This window comes from Manis javanica, chromosome 14, assembly GCF_040802235.1.
Source record: "Manis javanica isolate MJ-LG chromosome 14, MJ_LKY, whole genome shotgun sequence".
In the NCBI taxonomy this organism is placed as follows: Eukaryota; Metazoa; Chordata; class Mammalia; order Pholidota; family Manidae; genus Manis; species Manis javanica.
In genome coordinates this window covers 2154439-2171538 of record NC_133169.1, presented here as the reverse complement: position 1 = coordinate 2171538, position 17100 = coordinate 2154439, and the positions used below count along the sequence as shown (strand labels likewise).

The following is a 17100-nucleotide window of genomic DNA, read 5'->3' as shown; positions in this document are numbered from 1 at the left end:
CTTCTGCAATTTTAGACGTGCCTTTAACTAAGAGGAAACATGGGTCATGCTTCCAGGCTCTGCTTACCCACTCCTTCCCTGGGCTTCAGGCAGCTGGAGCGGTGGTGCACCTCAAACGAGGCCTCATTGTGCTCTAAAGCCGTCCGGAGCTCCTTGCTGCTCCGGAAACAGCCAAAGACACCGGACTTCATGAGACCCGCCAGGGCCTTGGTCATCATCTTCATGTTCCAGCACGGGAGGATCTCCAGCAGCAGCCCCGTGGTGAAGGTCAGGCTGGCTACGGCGGCCACGGCAGCGTACCTCACCAGCATCTGGTGGGAGAAGCTCATGCTATCCAGCTGCACCAGACAGGTTTCTGCAGGGGGAGAGCCACACAGTGAGGGTGAGTCGTCTGTCTTTACCAGATGCATTCTAGAGGGGAATCACAGGCCCGCTGCTCTGCGGCTCTTGTGCCCAGAAACCAAGCCGAGCTCAGCCAAAGCCAAGGCTTGCTTAGCACCTCCTTCACAGGAGCACCATGCTGGGAGCAGAGACATGCCAGTGCCGCGGTCTAAAACAACGCATGGCACAATCGCCAGATGAAAAAAAGACCAACTCCAAGGGCCAAGGGTTTGTGAGGAGAGGAGAGGTCCTGGCGGGCCACCGTAGTCAGAAGGACTGGGGCTGGCCGTCTGCATTCCACCTCTGCCCTTCCAGCGGGTCCTTCTCTGTCGTCTTCTCTAGCTACTCCTTCTTCTGGAACTTCCTAGCCAGAAGGCTTCTCTCTCTTCCCCCGAGATTAATTTATTCTTGCGACAACCCATTACCATCTCTACACTCACGGAAGTGTCAGAGTTCCTAGTTCCAATCCCATCTTCTCATCTAAGCCCAAGTATAGCTCATGTGGCTTCCTGGACGTCACGACCAGGATTTCCTTCCACTCCATCACCCTCCCCAGGACAAAATTCGAACAGAACACTGTACAAGCCAAGTTAGACCGCCTTCCTACTTGGGTGGACATAGTGAATAAAACCCACATGATGCTGTTTTGAAGACTGATAACCTTGAGGTGTTCCTAGGTCATCCTTCAAAACATGTGAAGTCATTTGTCAATGGCATGACGCTGGTGGAGCTGAATGCATACTAAAACACTGCTTGAGAGTCATTTTTCCTTAAAATAATAATAGTACATCTGATACAACTCCCCTCGTCATTTCTTATAAAAGTAGATGGCAGAAAAAGTTGGAGTATTTGATTTTGTTTTCTCTCATCATTTGGTTTCTGTTCAGTTGAAAATGTCCTACCCCTCCTGCTTTCCTGCAGTTGAACAAAACTTTGTTCAAATCAGACTCCAGCCTATGCGTGGGGGCAAGGCAGCTCCTGATCAGCCGCGGAACAGCCAAGCCTACGGTGGAGACTTCCCACGGCCTCAGGCAGCATGAAAGCCAGCAGAGCCCCAATCTGTTACTGCCTTCCTGTACCCCTTTTTAGGTAGCATCCTCGGGGAAGCAGAGGGGGTCTGGGTCCTGGAAAATGAACGCCGGGCCGAATGTTCTTTACCTTTTAATGATGCTGGTGGTAACAAGTTTTTCAGTACGACGCCACTGACGAGGTTACAGACTTTTTCACTTCCCTCATCATTACTGACAGGAAATGTCTTTGGTTCCCCTATTGGCTTAGCAAAACTCCCTGTAGGGAGATAAAAGGGGAGAGAAGTTGAGAGTCATGGCCCTGCCATTATCCTGATTCTTCAGTAAATTTTGAGGGAGGGCTGCTTGTGAAAAGAGCAGGCGGAGAGGTGTGTCGGCTAACCAAATGTTTTGGAATACTGGGTTTTACTTAAAACTGATATAACGAAAATCTAAATTTGCTCAAAAAATGTTGTGCAAAAGGTACTTCTCTCTAGTTTCAAAATTCTTTAATCTCCCTGAGGTTCCTGAAGGGTTTTACACAGGGAAGCTGCCTGATCATTTTTAAAAGAGCTCATAGCAGAGACTGAATAACGTGCATTGAACAAACGAACAAATGGATACATGAGATGCACCTGCAGTGTTCTCTGTAGTATTTTTGTTTCCTTCCATGAGGTCATAGGTGATACATCGCCGTGATGAAGTCACCTGTAATAATCACAGCCATTGCCCTCGGGCTGATCCATGATCATCCTTAAAACTAACTTCACCAGCAAAAGGCTTTTCTCCTTGTTTTGTGATCATGATCATCCAGAAAGAAGAAAACCCCTGACTTTTAAAATGTAAGCTTATTTCTCTTGTTTCTTAAAAAAACACCTCTTCACTCTGACCCTACTCTTTTCGCAGACCGCCACCTGCCTCATTTCTTCTGTGGATGTGGCCACCCCGGCCATGGGGTCCTGTAGTCACGTCACTGTACATGGAGTGAGAGGCCACACATGCAACTGGGGACTGGAACACAGTTTGCAGAGGGATATGGGGCATCGGAGCTTCATTCATCCACTCAGGACACAGGGATTTTCATGAAGCATAAGGAATTTTTGGTGAAATTTCCCTTATTGTCACCTTTTGATGATGCTTTTCTACCTCATTACATATGGACAACCAGTAGCATAAACTCCTCTATGGCGCCATATTCACCTCAGCATGGCAGTGATTTCCCACCTACATGCTCACCCGTAAATTTGTCTCAGAGGAACACATTTAGATCTTGCAAGCATAGTAATATTAATGTGCACATTGCTTATAGCTGTCAAAGCACCATCACTTATTTACATCACAAAGAAATGAAAAGACTTCCACTCCCAGAAGGATGGAGTAGACATGTTTTGCCTTCCTCCTGCTAAGTACAAAAGAATTCTGCCGCTGTATATAAAACCAACACGAGACTGCGAGTGGAGAGAAGCAGCCTGGCTGGCTAGGGACCTTGGGACCCAAGGACCAATGGGGCAATGAGTTTCCTGGTTTTTCTTTCTGCCTCACATCTCAGACTTGGCGCTGAAGATTCTGGCAACCCAGAAACACCAAGAGTTGCCAACAAAAGCCTACTCTCTCTGGCCACAGGACCAGGAAAGGGGCAGCCAGCAAGACGGGAAACTTTTAGACAATAACCAAACACCAGCCAAACACCAAAAAGTAAAGGCACAAAGAAAGCTGTGGCCCACTCCTACCCCCACCAGCAAAGGCCAAGGGAGGAGCCTAGACCTCCATCCCAAAAGCTGAAAGAAAAGAAGTACCAACCCAGAATCCTACACCCAGCAAAGGTACCTTCAGGACTGAAGGGAAAATCAAAATATATTAATGGAAAACTAAGAGAATTGGTAGCTAGCAGACCTACCGTAAAAGAGTGACTAAAGGACATTCTCTGAACAGAAAGGAAACAAAGAAGAAACCTTGGAATGTCAGGCAAGAAGAAAGAACAAGATAAGCAAAAGTGTGGGTAAATACAATAGATTTCCTTTCCCCTCTTGAGTTTTCTAAATTACATTTGCAATTGAAACAAAAATTATAACTACCTGATGAGGTCTAAATGTACATGGAGGAATGTTTAAGACAGTTATAAACAGTGGAGGGTAAAGAAATGTAAAGAGGGGTAGTGTACATAAACTGGTAAAATGTAATACCTAGAGCAACCACTGAAAATGCTGTACAAAGAGATATCCTCAAAAATACTACAGATAAATCAAAACTGAACTCTGAAGAATGCTGAAATAGCCCAAAAGACACAGGAAAATGAAAACAGCATGGAAACAAAAGCTAAAAAAATAAAATGGCAGAATGAAGCCCTAACATATCAATAACTGCACTATGTGTAAATGGCCTAAATGCATCAATTCTAAGACAGAAATCATGAGCAGATTTAAAAACATAATACACGTTACAGTCTACAAGGAATTCACTTCAAAAATAATGATATAGGCAGGCTGAAAATGAAAGAATGGAAAAGATGCATCATGAAACTGTTAATTAGAAGAAAACAGGACTAGCTAGCTCTCTTACTATCAGGAAAAGCAGACTTTGGAAGCAAAGAAAGTTACCAGAGACAGAGGGGCATCATACAATGATAAAAGGTCAAATCCACCAAGAAAAAAAAATAGCAATCCTAAATGTTTATATACCAAAAATCCCCACAAAAACTGCAAAATATGTGAAACAAAAACTGATAGAACTGAAAGGAGAATTTAAAAAATCCACAGCTTTTTTTGGAGACTTCAGAATTCCCCCCTAAGCAGCTGATAGAACAACTAGACAGAAAATCAATACAGGGTATAGAAGTATTCAACCAATAGGGTCTAATCAACATTCATACAACATTCCACAAACAAGAGCAGCGTGCTGCATGTGCTTCCCAGCGCCTGCAGGAACTGACCAGAAGAGACCCTATCATGGGCCTTAAAACAAACTTTGACAAATTTAAAAGAATTGAAATTGTACAGAGCACGTTCTCTAAATACAATGGAATTAAACTAGAAACAAGTAACAAAGATAATGAGAAAATCTGCCAACACTTTAAAACTAAACACACATTTAAATAATCCATGATTAAAGAGGACGTGATTAAAAATATAATAACATTTACAATCTTTTTTTTTAAGAAATACTTCAGTGTCAAGCTAAGAAAACATGCACAGGATCTGTATGGTGAAAACTGCAACATACTAATGAGAGAAATCAAAGAAAATGTAAATAAATGGAGAGACATACCATGCTCATGGATTGGAAGACAGTAAAAATGTCAATTCTCCCCCAAATTGGTAAAATTGGTATATAATTCAGTGAATATGTATTGAAATTCCTGTCAAAATCCCTGCAAGATTTTTTTGTAGATACAGACAAGATTATTCTAAAATCCATATGGAAAGGCCAAGGAACTCCAATACCTAAAACAACTTTGAAAAAAAGAAAAGAAATGGGGAAGACTCAGTCTACCTGGTTTTAAGCCTTCTCGTATGGCCATAGTGATCAAGACTGAATGGTGCTGAGGGAGGCATAGAGACATTAGTCAGTGGAGCAGAATAGGGAGCCCAGAAACACACCTGCAAAAATATGTGCAGCTGATTTTTGACAAAGCCGCAAAAGCAATTCAAAGGAGAAAATGTAGCCTTTTAACAGATGGTGCTGGAGCAAATGGACATCCATGCTGGGGAAGGGGGAAGAAAAGAAGGGCCTTGACCTGTATCTCAAACCTTAACTCAGATGATTGCAAAGTTAAATGTAAGATGTAAAAACTATAAAAAATAGAAAAATGCATAGGGGAAAACCTTGGGCATCTAGGGATCAGCAAAACGTTCTTAGGCTTGACACCGCGCATAAAAGGAAAAAATGATAAACTGAATATTATCAAAATGAAAACTCCTTGAAAGACCTTGTGAAGAGAATGATAAGAGAGGGAGAAAATATTTGTAAACCCCATATCTGACCAAGTACCAGTACCTAAAACAGATAAGGAACTCCCCAACTCTACATTAAAAATACCAAGCAATCCGATTAGAGAATGGGCAAAACACATTAAAAGATGGCCAACGTCATGAGTTGTTAGGGAAATGCCAGTTGAAATCACAATTATATATAACCACACATTTATCAGAATGGCTGATAATGGCTAAAATAAAAAGTAGGGACAACATCAAATGCCAGCAAGGATGGCAGAAAATTCTAGATCACTCATACATTGCTGGCGGGAATGTAAAATGGTATAGCCACTTGGAAAATAGTTTGACAGTTGTTTTTTGTTTTTTAACTAATAATGCAACTATCTGATTCAGCAGTTGCATTCCTGGGTATCTATTCTAGAGAACTGAAGACTTATATTCGCACAAAAACCCGATGCTTTCTGCTTTATTTGTGATAGCCAGAAGTTGTAAACAACCCAGATGTCCTTCAAGAGGTAATAGGCTAAACAAGCTGTGGTGTGTCCATACCATGGAATATTACTCAGCAACGAATAGGAACAAATGTAGACACACACAACCTGGAGTTATGAGTGGGGAAAAAAAACAATCCCCCAAGAGTACCCATACTGTATCATTCCATTTATGTAATGTTCTTAAAATGTCAAGACTATAGGTATGGAGAGTAGATTAATGGTTGCTAACGTTAAGGAGGAAGGAGGGGTTGGAGAGAAGTATACATGGCTGCAGGGGGCAGCCCGAGGGGTCCAGGTGGCGATGGAGATGCTCTGTACATTGATGGTGTCAGTTGACATCCTGGTGGTGGTATTATATTACCCTTTAGCATGATGGTACCACTGGGGAAAACTGGGTGCAAGGTACACAGAATCTTTCACTTGTTACAATTGCATGTAAGTTTATAATCATCTCAAAAAGTTTGACAGAAAAAGTCCAACGAGGTAGCAAAATATTACTGTATTCAGTCACTTCATTGCTACACCAGGAGGCTCCCAGGGTGCCCCCTGTGGTGCCTGACACAGAGAAGGGGCTCGGTAGATGTTTGTTGAATGGGTCAGTGAAAGAGAATTTGAGTTCTTTTACCGCCATTTTATGCCAGATACCTGCCGAGGACGGCTATGCTGAGTTCTCAAGTACCAGCAGTGAGATGGCATTCATGGCTCTGGAGCTCTGGGCCCCTGACTTCAAGGCTAAATTTTCCTTTGCTTGCACCTTCTTGCTCTCTTTCCATGGAAGGGGTGATAGCTCTTCAACCTTTGCAAGTTTTATTTATGCCAAGATGTATGTCATTTCTTCTTCTTTTCTTTTGCTAACATTTGAACTTTTCTCCTAATCACTGCCAACTCCCCAAACAAGCAGTGTACCCACCACAGCCACTGCCTTCTCCTTCATGTTAGCCTCAACCCTCTACACGCCAGCGCGCATCCCTACCTCCTCCGACTCCCGTCCTCCCTCCACTGAAACTATTTCTCTAAAAACCAGCTGGCTTCCTTTGTGCCATCATCTCGAATTTCATCCCCACCGTGTGTCTCCGTAGCACGGGAGCCATGTTGATGATTTACTTTGAGCAAGTAATTTTACCTCTGGAATTCAAGGAGTATTTTCCCCCATTGAACATCTAACTCCCATTTCAGTTGTGATTTTGGGTTGCATGATACACCCGTGTTCTCTCAGGTATACCTTCTCTTGGCCCAGTTCGGCAAGTCCCAGTGTCAGGGTTCCTAGCGATCTAGGGTATCATGTCCAGCATCCCTCACTCCCCCAAACCCTCCAGCCTCACGGGGGGCCGGCCCCGGGGAAGCCCATCCTTGCCAGCGCCACTGCAGGGGGTGAGAGCCAGCTGTCACTGTGGGACTCACTGAGCAGGCTGTTCCAGTCCATGCTTGGTTCTTCCTCAGACTCCATTGGCTGGAAGACGAGAACCCTATCATGTTTGAGATTTGTTAACAGCTCTTCACAGTACAATGGAATCCCACAGCTGCCCTCCGCCAGGTACCTGTGGTAAGAACAAGGCAACCTGTTTACATGGAAAAACCATCTGTTAGATAGGAAAAATACTCGGCTTTTCTCAGTTGCTTGAAAACAATCTCATTTTACATTCATTTCTGTTTGTTTTCCATTTTTAGGGATTGCGTTTTTTCTTTGTTTCATATTTGTACTTGTGTAAAACATTTACATCTTCCCAAAGCCAAAACTATACAATAAGGTGCATTCTCAGGCACGCCTCCCTTTCTCACCTTGTGAAGAACCATTGTGGTTGTTCCTGGTTCATCTTTTCAATGTTTCTTTTAAAAAATATGACCCGAAGCACACCCATAGCTCACTCTTTTCTTACATCAAGGATGGCATGTTATGCACCCCGGGCACTAGGCTGCACCTTGTTTTGTCATCAAGAATGGATCCCAGTCACGCCTCCGTGTCTGTAGGTCTTTCTCATTTCTTCTGACTGCTGTGTGACGCTCCACTGTGTCATGCGTCCTATTCTACCCCACCTCCCCCCAGAGACGGACACTTGGATTGGACTCAGCCCTTTACTAATATGAATAATGCCTCAATAAACTTTTTGTCCATATGTCACCTCATATCTTTGTCAATATACCTTCAAGATAGATTCCTAGAAGTAGGATTGCTAGAGCAAAAAGCCAATTGTGTGTGTGGACACACATGCACATACAGCACACATCTACATACATACCTACACACAGAGAAAGAATGGGTGAGAGTGTGCCATTATGGTATGACATACAATGCCTGGATTACTGTAAATGAGGCTTTGTCCCAGATATCTTTCTTCCAGAAGCCAGGCAGCCCCCTTGGGAAGAATATGCAGTTACCAGGTGGGTTGTGAATGCTGGCTACAAAGAGGCACTGTCTGAGTTCAGGGGCCTGCTGTTCAGCCCCCAACCAGAGACACCACCAAGAAACTCAGAAGCGCTGAGTAGAGGGCCAGCCGTCGACAGGGGACACCCACACCAGCCCGCTCGGCGTGACCTCGCTTCATGGTGGGCGGTGGACCTTGGCGTTTGCCAGGTGCCTGTCATGTGGCTCATTCATAATGGTGCCTTCAGAACTGTTGGATAAAGCGAGTATGCCCATACCTGGACCCATGGGAGGGAGACAAAGTGGATGCCCATTCAGAGCATGAGAAGGTGTCGCAGGTAGGGTCTGGAATGAGGAAAAGGCCGGCAGCATCCTCCTGCCAAGCAGGACCCATGGCTGCCCTGAAAGGCGGGACCAGCAAGAACGCTGATGCAGGGGCTTTCAGAGGCGTCTTGAGGGAGCTGATGGTCGGCACCTGGGGACGGACTGCACGCAGATGTCTGGGCCCCGGGGTGGGAGCAGGCCACTTACGAGTTCAGTTCTTTGGGGATGCTCCTGACGCCGAGGTCCAGGCAGACCTTGTGGCCAATGTCTGCGGGCTGCATGGCCCCGAGGATGATGTGGGTGGTGGTCCTGCTCCTCATCACCGTGCTGGCTGCTGGGCAGAGTGCGTCGGTAAAGGGGGACAGGGACATGACGAGGAAGACGGGGGCAGTCTGGAGGAGCTTCTCCAGGAAGGCCCAGGAGGCCAAGTCGACGAACTGGCCCTCATCGATGATGAAAATGATCCTCTCCTCGTTCACGGTCTGGGCAAGATAGAGGAGCAGAAAGAAGAAGGGGTGGGGGCACGCATGTGTGGCCACCGAGCTTTGTGGCGCTCAATTAAATATTTTTTTTCCAATAGCTTTGCATTAACTTTGGTTCCACCAACTTGGAATTTGTGGCAGTCCTGATGAAGCGCCACGACCCGCCGGCCCACGTGTGCCCTGTTAGGCTGCCCTGACGGCTCTGTCCCCTCACCTTCCACTTAGCTCTTCACTGATTCTGAGGACCTTTTCATTAATGGGAGTTAGCATCACACTGTGTCTTTGACTGATACCTTTGCAACTATGGGGCAGATAGAAACGTGAGTTTCAGCTGTGAGATGGCCTTGTCAGTAAATTATTTGTGACTTGAGGAACGTGAAGCAGATGAATTCAATAGTCCATCACTGGCCCAAGTTCCTTATTTAAAATGAGGAGATGGAACTGAATCCTCTGTAATGTAACAGCCGACATTTACATCACACTCTCTATGTCCTGAGTATCACATGCCACTCCACGTGAAGTGACTCACGTAGTCCTCATAACATTCACAGGAGGTGGTACTGCTGAATCTATTTACTGAGAAAATTCAATTAGAGAGGTTAAGTTGGTAAGGTCACACAGATGGTAGATGATTCACAGGCTGTAACCAGAGCACACAGTTAAAGCGCAGCTCTCCGTGGTTCCCAAACTAGATTGTGCATCAGAACCAGCTGAGAAGTTTTTAAACAAAAGCAAATAACTAAATGGATTCCTAAGCCCAACCCAAGATGTTTTGAATCTTTAGGGGTAGAACTCGTATCTGTATTTTTTAAAGAAGCTCTCTGCATGCTTGTGATGTAAACAGTTCAAAGCCTGATATTTAGAAATTACTGGGATTGTCTTACTTGTTTGAAATGGAGATGGAGAACGTTGTGTTGCAAACTTAACATAATGTCACCAACTTGCATTGATCGTTTATGATGTGTGTGCCTGACACTGCTGGTCACCAGTGATACAAAACTGGTGAGGGGCTCCTTGTCACTAGAGGTTCACAATCCCCCAAGGACAGAGCCTCACACTAAGGAATTGCAATACCGAGTATTAAGTGTAATAAGAAATACGTTCAAAGTGTTACAGAAGGACAGTGAATGAGTCATGCCTCGTGATTTGGGGGGGTTCTCACAAAGATGAGTATCATTTCTCGAGGTCAAAATAAAAAGTCTTTTGGCTTTTATCTCACCAGCCTCGGGAATGATTTGGGTAGCGTAAAGCGCAGGTTGGTGGGACTGGCCTGTGCCCTGGCAGTGTATGGGGGATGGGTTGGTGGAGAAGTTGGAGGCACAGAGGGTGGTCAGGAAGCTACGGAAACGGTCCAGGTGGAGGTAGAACCTGAACTACGGCAGGGGGCAGGACGGAGATCCCGAGACCACCCTCCGGAGAAACAATAGGTGTGGCGATGGCCGAGGGGCAGAGCAAAGGTAACTTTAAATGATGTGTGGACGAATTTGCCATTAACTAAATCAGGACCAGGATCAGAATGAGGAAGGGAAGGAACTGGAGTAGGAAAAATAAATGAATTTAGTCCTAGACACTGAACTGAGTGTGTGTTAACCACGTCCATGGGGAATAGAGAGACGGTTCTTGGAAATATGGTTCTGGTGCTCATAAGCGGAGGGACTGGACTATGGATCCGGTGATCTCAGCCTGGTGGGCCGTCGCGAGGTTCTTGGAGAGGGTGAGCGCTGGCTGAGCACCTCCGGCGTTGGGAGAGGCTCGCGCACCCTCTGGTGTTTAAGCCCTGTGCCCCTGTGAGCTCCTCTCTGGAACCAAAGCATGGCCCCCTTGCGGCACTTGCTCCAGGTGAGCTGGGCAGCAGGCACTAAGCCTAGGGGTTCACACTGGGGGAGTCTGACCTCGGAGCCCCCATACGTGACCACCTGTATTCTGCATCACATACAGCGGAGAGAAGAGGACTGGTTTGGAGGCAAGGCCGGGCCCCCAGGAGTAACAGAGGGGGCTCCCTTCCGGCAGGGCTAGATTCTGAGCAGCCTCCCGGACTGAGGAGTGGAAGGGTGGAGGAGACGGACCACGTTAGGGCAACACTCTCACCCGCTTCCCACCTGGGCGCCAGGGCAGCCCGAGCACCCAGGCCACCTGGCTCTGGGGTGGGACGCCCAGAGTTCCTCCCCTTACGTGGTCCCCAGACGCCCTTACTTGCTTCAAGATCTTCATAAACAATTCTTCCAAATGGTTTTGCTTCCTCAAGGCGCTCATCTTGGAAACCTCTCTTGAAACAGGGAACTGTATGAAGAATTACGAGGATACTGAGTACGGGGGGACGGCAAGAGGGTCTCTACAAGTGCAAACCCCCATACTCTTCTGTGCCCTGAAAGCCTCACGTGCTCTAGGTAACCAGTAACACCCTTTCTGGCCCTCAGGCCCTATGCCATCGAAGGTAATGGACACAGGACAGAGCAGGGCATGTGCCTCTGCGTCAGCAGCCACGTGCGAGCGAAGAGTGACTGTACGCCCTGGACTAGCAGGTTAGCTGGAAAGGTGGGGGAAAGGTGGCCACTTAGAGTTAATCTTGAGTATGCGTTTCCAGACACTTCCATTGTGCCTCAGGAAGGTGGATGCCTGTTCAGGGAGGCTTGGGAGCCATTTCCTCACCACCCAGATTCTCCAGATGAGAAGAGGGGTTGCAAAGTTCAGGGGTGCTAAGTCACTGTGCACCTGCCCCGCCGCTGTTTCCTCCCACGGCCTGACACCACCGGTCACCTGAACATAGAAGATGTTGTTAAGAATGCAGTAGAACTTTTTATCCAACAGCCCGTTGACTTTATTTTGAAGGTTGGTCTGTCGTTCTCTGTAATTTTTACAAGAATGCAGATGTAGTACATTGACCATGAGCATCGGGATGGTATAAAAATTTTTTTGGAAGCTGATCTTAGTCAGCTCAATAGTGATAGTCCTGTTTGTAAAAAAGTGGAGAAGCAGGTGTTTGTAATACAGCTTTTGAACATAAAGGTTGAAGGAAAGCTCTGACTCCTCACATTCAGTTGTAAGCACGGAAGTTTCCCAAGCGGTCGGAAGCTGTCCTTTGTTCCCTTTCAGACACACTCCCTCGTCCCAGATGTTCCTAAGCCCCCATCATTCAACCCAGACCCCCTCCTCTCCAGTCCAGCCAGCACCGCCTCCCTCTCGCCTGCTGTCCCGGTCACACAGGCCACACTCAGTGCCTGCCCTTCCTGGAAGCCTGAAGGATCTGGATAGATGCCAGTCTTGTCTCCTATTTACAGTTCTTCGGTGGCTCCCGTTGCCCAAAGGTGTATGTCTAGACCACTTCAGGGGAGGCACAAGACTTTCTAAGCCCTCGTTGTATCATTTCTTGCCACTGTCTGCCCAGCAGTCACCCTCCACCATGACAAGGCGGCACAACTTCCGCGCACAGCGCCGCTGTTTCTTCTCGCTGTGCCTTTGCAGAGGCGCCTCCCCAGCCTGGAGGGACGCCCCGCAGTCAGTCCCTCCTCCCTCATTTCCTGTTCGTCGCTGACTCGGCTCAGGTGCAGCCCCCTGGAAACCTTCCCCGCTGCCCCCGAGGTCGGGAACCTGCCCCCCCTACACCCCAGCTTCCACAAAGCTCTGTGCCTGCCACGTCAGTGTCATGCTTTTCATGCTCCCTCCTGGTCCCCCGTGAGAGCTGGCCCCTCGAGGGCAGCGGCCAGATACCAGTGTTCAGGGCACTGGCACGTGCTGTGGGCTGAGTCACGCACCCCACCCCCCAGATTCTTACATCTCACGTCCTAGCCCCCAGGACCTCAGAGTGCCCTCATTTGGTTGTAGGGCCATCACAGATGTAGGGAGGCTAGTTGGCTGAGGTCACACTGGGGAGGTGGGCCCCCTAATCCAGCAGGACTGGTGTCTTTATAAGGAAAGGAAATTGGGATGCAGGCACACAGGGGGAGCATCAGGCGAAAAGGAAGGCGGAGGTCGGCAAGGTGCTTTTCCAAGTTGAGCAACGGCCAGCCGACCCCCGGAAGCTGGGGGAGAGGCCGGAGCAGACTGCCCCCCATAGCCCCCGGGAGCCCGCCCTGCCGACCCCAGGCCTCCAGGTGGAGACAATGAACTTGTGTTGATGAAGCCCCTGGGTTTGTGGTGCTTTGTTAACAGAGGCCCTAGAAAGTAGCCCAGCCCTCAGCTCCGGGGACACAGCTGGTGCTCAGCACGAGAGGGGCGAGGGAATGGCCGAATGCCTCCCTGCGGTCATGCATGATCTCCTCAGCAATATTAGCCATGTTCCAGAACTGGCCTTTCTCGGGCCTGACGTGAAAGAGGAGTAAAAATGCAGCTAACCACAGTGTAAGGTAAGCCTTCTCCCCCTCCAGCCTGCGGGTCAGACCATCGCCTTGGTCATTTCTGTTATTGGATATGATACCGGTGGCCCAGAGGGACCCAGACGGTCATCCCAAAGAGAGCCCATGGGACACTCCTTATATGAACAAAGGTAAACGGCCTGGGGCAGGGACACTGGCCGCCTCCCAAAGGAAGGTCCAGGGCCCATCACTCTATCCTCTCCTGGGGCTGGGCGGCTGGGACTAGGGATTCTGGGTCAGGCAGCTGGATAAACATCCATGTTTGCTCTGCAGACCAGTCCGGCCTTGGTCTCAGCTATGGCAGTTGTACTTGACCTCTCTGCATGTTGGGGTTGCTCAGGAAGCTTTAAATCTTGGTCTCCACACCCACCTGGCAGTAAATCAGGATCTTAGGGGTCAGCCCGGCTCATGTCTTAGTTCAATGTGTTTATTTATTTAGCACAAGGGGCCTGGTACCCCGTAACTAATAGACCGTGAGTAGTTTATGGAAGACAAATTACATAAAGGAGAGCATTAAAATGAATGAAACTCTTAAAAAGAGCAAGGTTCTTGGGCTTCACCAGAAATGGTCATCGCAAGACACTCACCTGTGGTTCTCGTTTTGGGCCAGGCACTCAATCTGCGCAAGTATCTGGCTTTTTCCGCACCCTGATGCCCCTTCGTACACCAGAACTCGGCTGCAGTTGTGCGTCAAGAATTCCTTCTTAGTGCGCATGAAGTGATCGATCTCCTTATCACGTCCTGTGATTTTTATTTTTCAAAAAGAGAGCAAACTCAGTCAACATAAAGTAGTCTAGAGAAATGTAAAAAGCACATAGAGACACTGCTTCTAAGAATACCTTTGGAACATCCGTGGCCTCGGTCATAGACTTTCTTGGGGTCCTGTGCACGCTAAAATTTTTTAGTCTTTCAAGAAACAAATCCTACCATTTGCAACAACATGGATGGAGCTGGAGGACATTATGCTCCGTGAAATAAGCCAGGTGGAGAAAGACAAATGCCAAATGATTTCCCTCATTGTAGAGCATAACAACGAAGCAAAACTGAAGGAACAAAACAGCAGCCGACTCACAGACTCCAAGAAAGAACTAGTGGTTAGCAAAGGGGAGGGGTGGGGGACGGCGGGTGGGGAGGGAGGGAGAAGGGGACTGAGGGGTGTTATGTTTAGTACACATGGTGTGGGGGGCACGGGGAGGACAGTGTAGCACAGAGAAGGCACAGAGTGGATCTGTGGCACTGGGGGATAGTGCCTGCACTGGGGTCTGGGGGGGGACTTGATAATGTGGGTGAATGTAGTAACCACATTGTTTTTTCATGTGAAACCTTCATAAGAGTGTATATCAATCATGCCTTAAGAAAAAAAAATAAAACGGGCCAAGAACAGGAGCAGGGAATTCACAGAAAGGGAACCTACCCCAACTTACTGTGTTGGAGACATGAAATATGTACAGCCTTTTGTATGTCAATCATACCTCAATAAAGTGTTTTTTTAAAAAAAATATTTTTTTTAGTCTTTCTTTAGAACTTGCCAGGCAACAATGAGTGTTTACCGTTTTATTTGATTCCCACCAGCTGTGAGGGATACTCATAATGTCCATTTAATTTTAGTGTAGAAGACAGGTTTGCTTAGCTTACACAATGAAGAATAAAACCAGGGGTATCTGACCCTAACCCTTATTTCTTTTCCTTCTTAATTAGAACACACTGGAAGTAATCTACAGATACATTAGGAGATAAATTTATTAGAGTTAGGGTTCCTGAATTGAACAATTACGGGTAAAATATTTTTATTTTCAGTTCTTTGAGGGAACCTCGTTCTCTGCAAATGAGAAAGCCTACTGAGCTCAGGGCTCCTGGAAGCATTTGCTGTGATAAGAAAATTCAGTTTGCTTTCAGAAGTCATGTTTAGGTTATTTCTACCAGGAGAACAATCAAAATTCCTAGTAAAATAAATTAGCTTTTTTTTCTGATTATAAAACTAATGCTTCTCCCTTTAGAAAATATGGAAAACTTACTAAAGGAAAAGAAGAAAATCAAAGTCTATTTGGGTCAAGACCATCACTTATTTTTCTTAGGCGTTTTGAAATATGTGCAACAGGATGCCCTGACTGAAATGTGAACCTCGGCCCACAGTGTTTGAAACCTGGGCAGACAGGAGCAGCCGGCAGAGCTGTAATTTCAAAGGAGTGAGCATTTTCGGTCAAAAGCCCCACGTGGGGCCACCCTTTTCTCACTTGCTCGCGAGGTCACGTGGAGGGCTGTTCTCTGTGACAAAGCACATACATACTCAGGTGTCCTCTAACGTCTACTGAAAGCCAGGCCTATTACTCTTCTATGTTTTACACACGGAAGCCAAGTGTTACCCGGGTAATGTGATTTTCTGGGTATGATTTGGTGAGAACTATTCTGCGGAGTGTTTTGCTTCTTTTAGGTGACATATTGCTTTTCTGAAAGTGCACTTGAATTTCAGCACTGTGAGCTGTGCCATACGCCCTGGCCTGAGGCTGACACAGGAACACAGAGGGTGGGGCCCAGACGCCCCCGGGCAGAATCTTCTAGCTGCCTGGGCTCTGTTCTCCTAGGACACATACTGCTAAGACCTTTGGATTGTTTCTTTAGTGGGATTCTAAACTGAGTTAAGTCAACTCCAGGTATATGCACCTTGTTTTTGTCTAAACACGGCCTTCATATCTGGGACTGTTTTATGTGCTTTAACCTAAAAACCACCTCTTGTTCATTCTAGCTCTGCTGTCGTCTGTGTGGTTCGTTGGCACATACAATTTCATTTACAGCAGCTCCTGTAAGAGAAGGGCGTTTCGCACTCTCCTGGCCCTGACAGCCCGCTTTCGGCTTTGGCTTTAAGAGCTATGTGTGCCCGATCTCTGCCTCACACTGGCAGAATCAGGGCCGAAGGACCGCTGGGCTGGAGAAATGCCTGCACGTTGCAGCACGCGTTCTTATATGGTGGTCATATGGAGGCTGCAGGCTGGTGGGAAGGGGGCTGGGACTTGCATTTATTCTCGGTCAGTATCCAGGGAGCATATCCCAGGGTGGCACATCAGGCCTCAGGAGGGGAGAGCGGGCATCCTTTCTCCTCTCCAGCCTTCAGGGGGTGGCAATCTGGGCTTACAAGAAGTGATGCTTGCAGACTCTGAACACCACCTGAATGTGGAGACAGTGTGGCACTGCTGCTGGCCCAAGAGCTCCTGGCAGTTCTGGGACTGTTCTTTTCGATCTTTTAGGCTCTGATGACATCAAGAGTCTGTCCCAACATTTCCCTGAAGTGTGGGACTGAGTCTCCTCCGAATGTCCCTAACACAGTTATGAACAGGATTTAACTTATGATGATGCTTTAGGGATGCTCGGGTCTAAAGGAAGGAAATTGCAAGTGACCCTAGAAATGGCTGACCCCAGAGTCCATGGGCCTGTCTTCATGGCGGTGATGGGAGGTCCTCTTCCCTCAGGAAGTGTTTCTGCCCCATTGTATGTCTCCTTCCCTGTCTAGTCTTGAGTTAGCTTTCTTATAGGACCCCTATCACCAAGAACTCCAAAAGCATCACTCCCAGATGGACTGTCAATCTAAATGTAAAAGGTAAAATAAAATTTCTGGAGGAGAATTTAGAAAAGAACCTTCATGACTTTTGGGTGAGGAAAGATTTAACCAAAAACACTATAAAAGAAGAGATTGTTAAATTGTAACACATTAAAATAAAAGATTCTGTTCATTAAATAAATAATAGAGTAGAAAGGCAAGCACAGAATTGGA

The 17100-nt window shown here is 47.0% G+C and overlaps 1 protein-coding gene and 1 long non-coding RNA gene across 4 annotated transcripts in view; one reads left to right on the top strand and one right to left on the bottom strand.

Annotated features, from left to right (window-relative positions):
• LOC140846247 (uncharacterized) overlaps positions 1 to 17100 on the top strand; it is an 88601-nt gene that overhangs the window by 23360 nt on the left and 48141 nt on the right. The window lies entirely within an intron of this gene.
• ADCY10 (adenylate cyclase 10) overlaps positions 1 to 17100 on the bottom strand; it is a 64283-nt gene that overhangs the window by 21550 nt on the left and 25633 nt on the right. The window contains exons 14-20 of the mRNA XM_073221997.1: positions 13922 to 14075; positions 11740 to 11932; positions 11176 to 11262; positions 8708 to 8982; positions 7216 to 7352; positions 1540 to 1668; positions 68 to 355 (exon numbers count right to left, since the gene is read on the bottom strand). Coding sequence (XP_073078098.1) covers positions 68 to 355; positions 1540 to 1668; positions 7216 to 7352; positions 8708 to 8982; positions 11176 to 11262; positions 11740 to 11932; positions 13922 to 14075 — 1263 coding nt within the window. The remainder of the gene's footprint in view (positions 1 to 67; positions 356 to 1539; positions 1669 to 7215; positions 7353 to 8707; positions 8983 to 11175; positions 11263 to 11739; positions 11933 to 13921; positions 14076 to 17100) is intronic.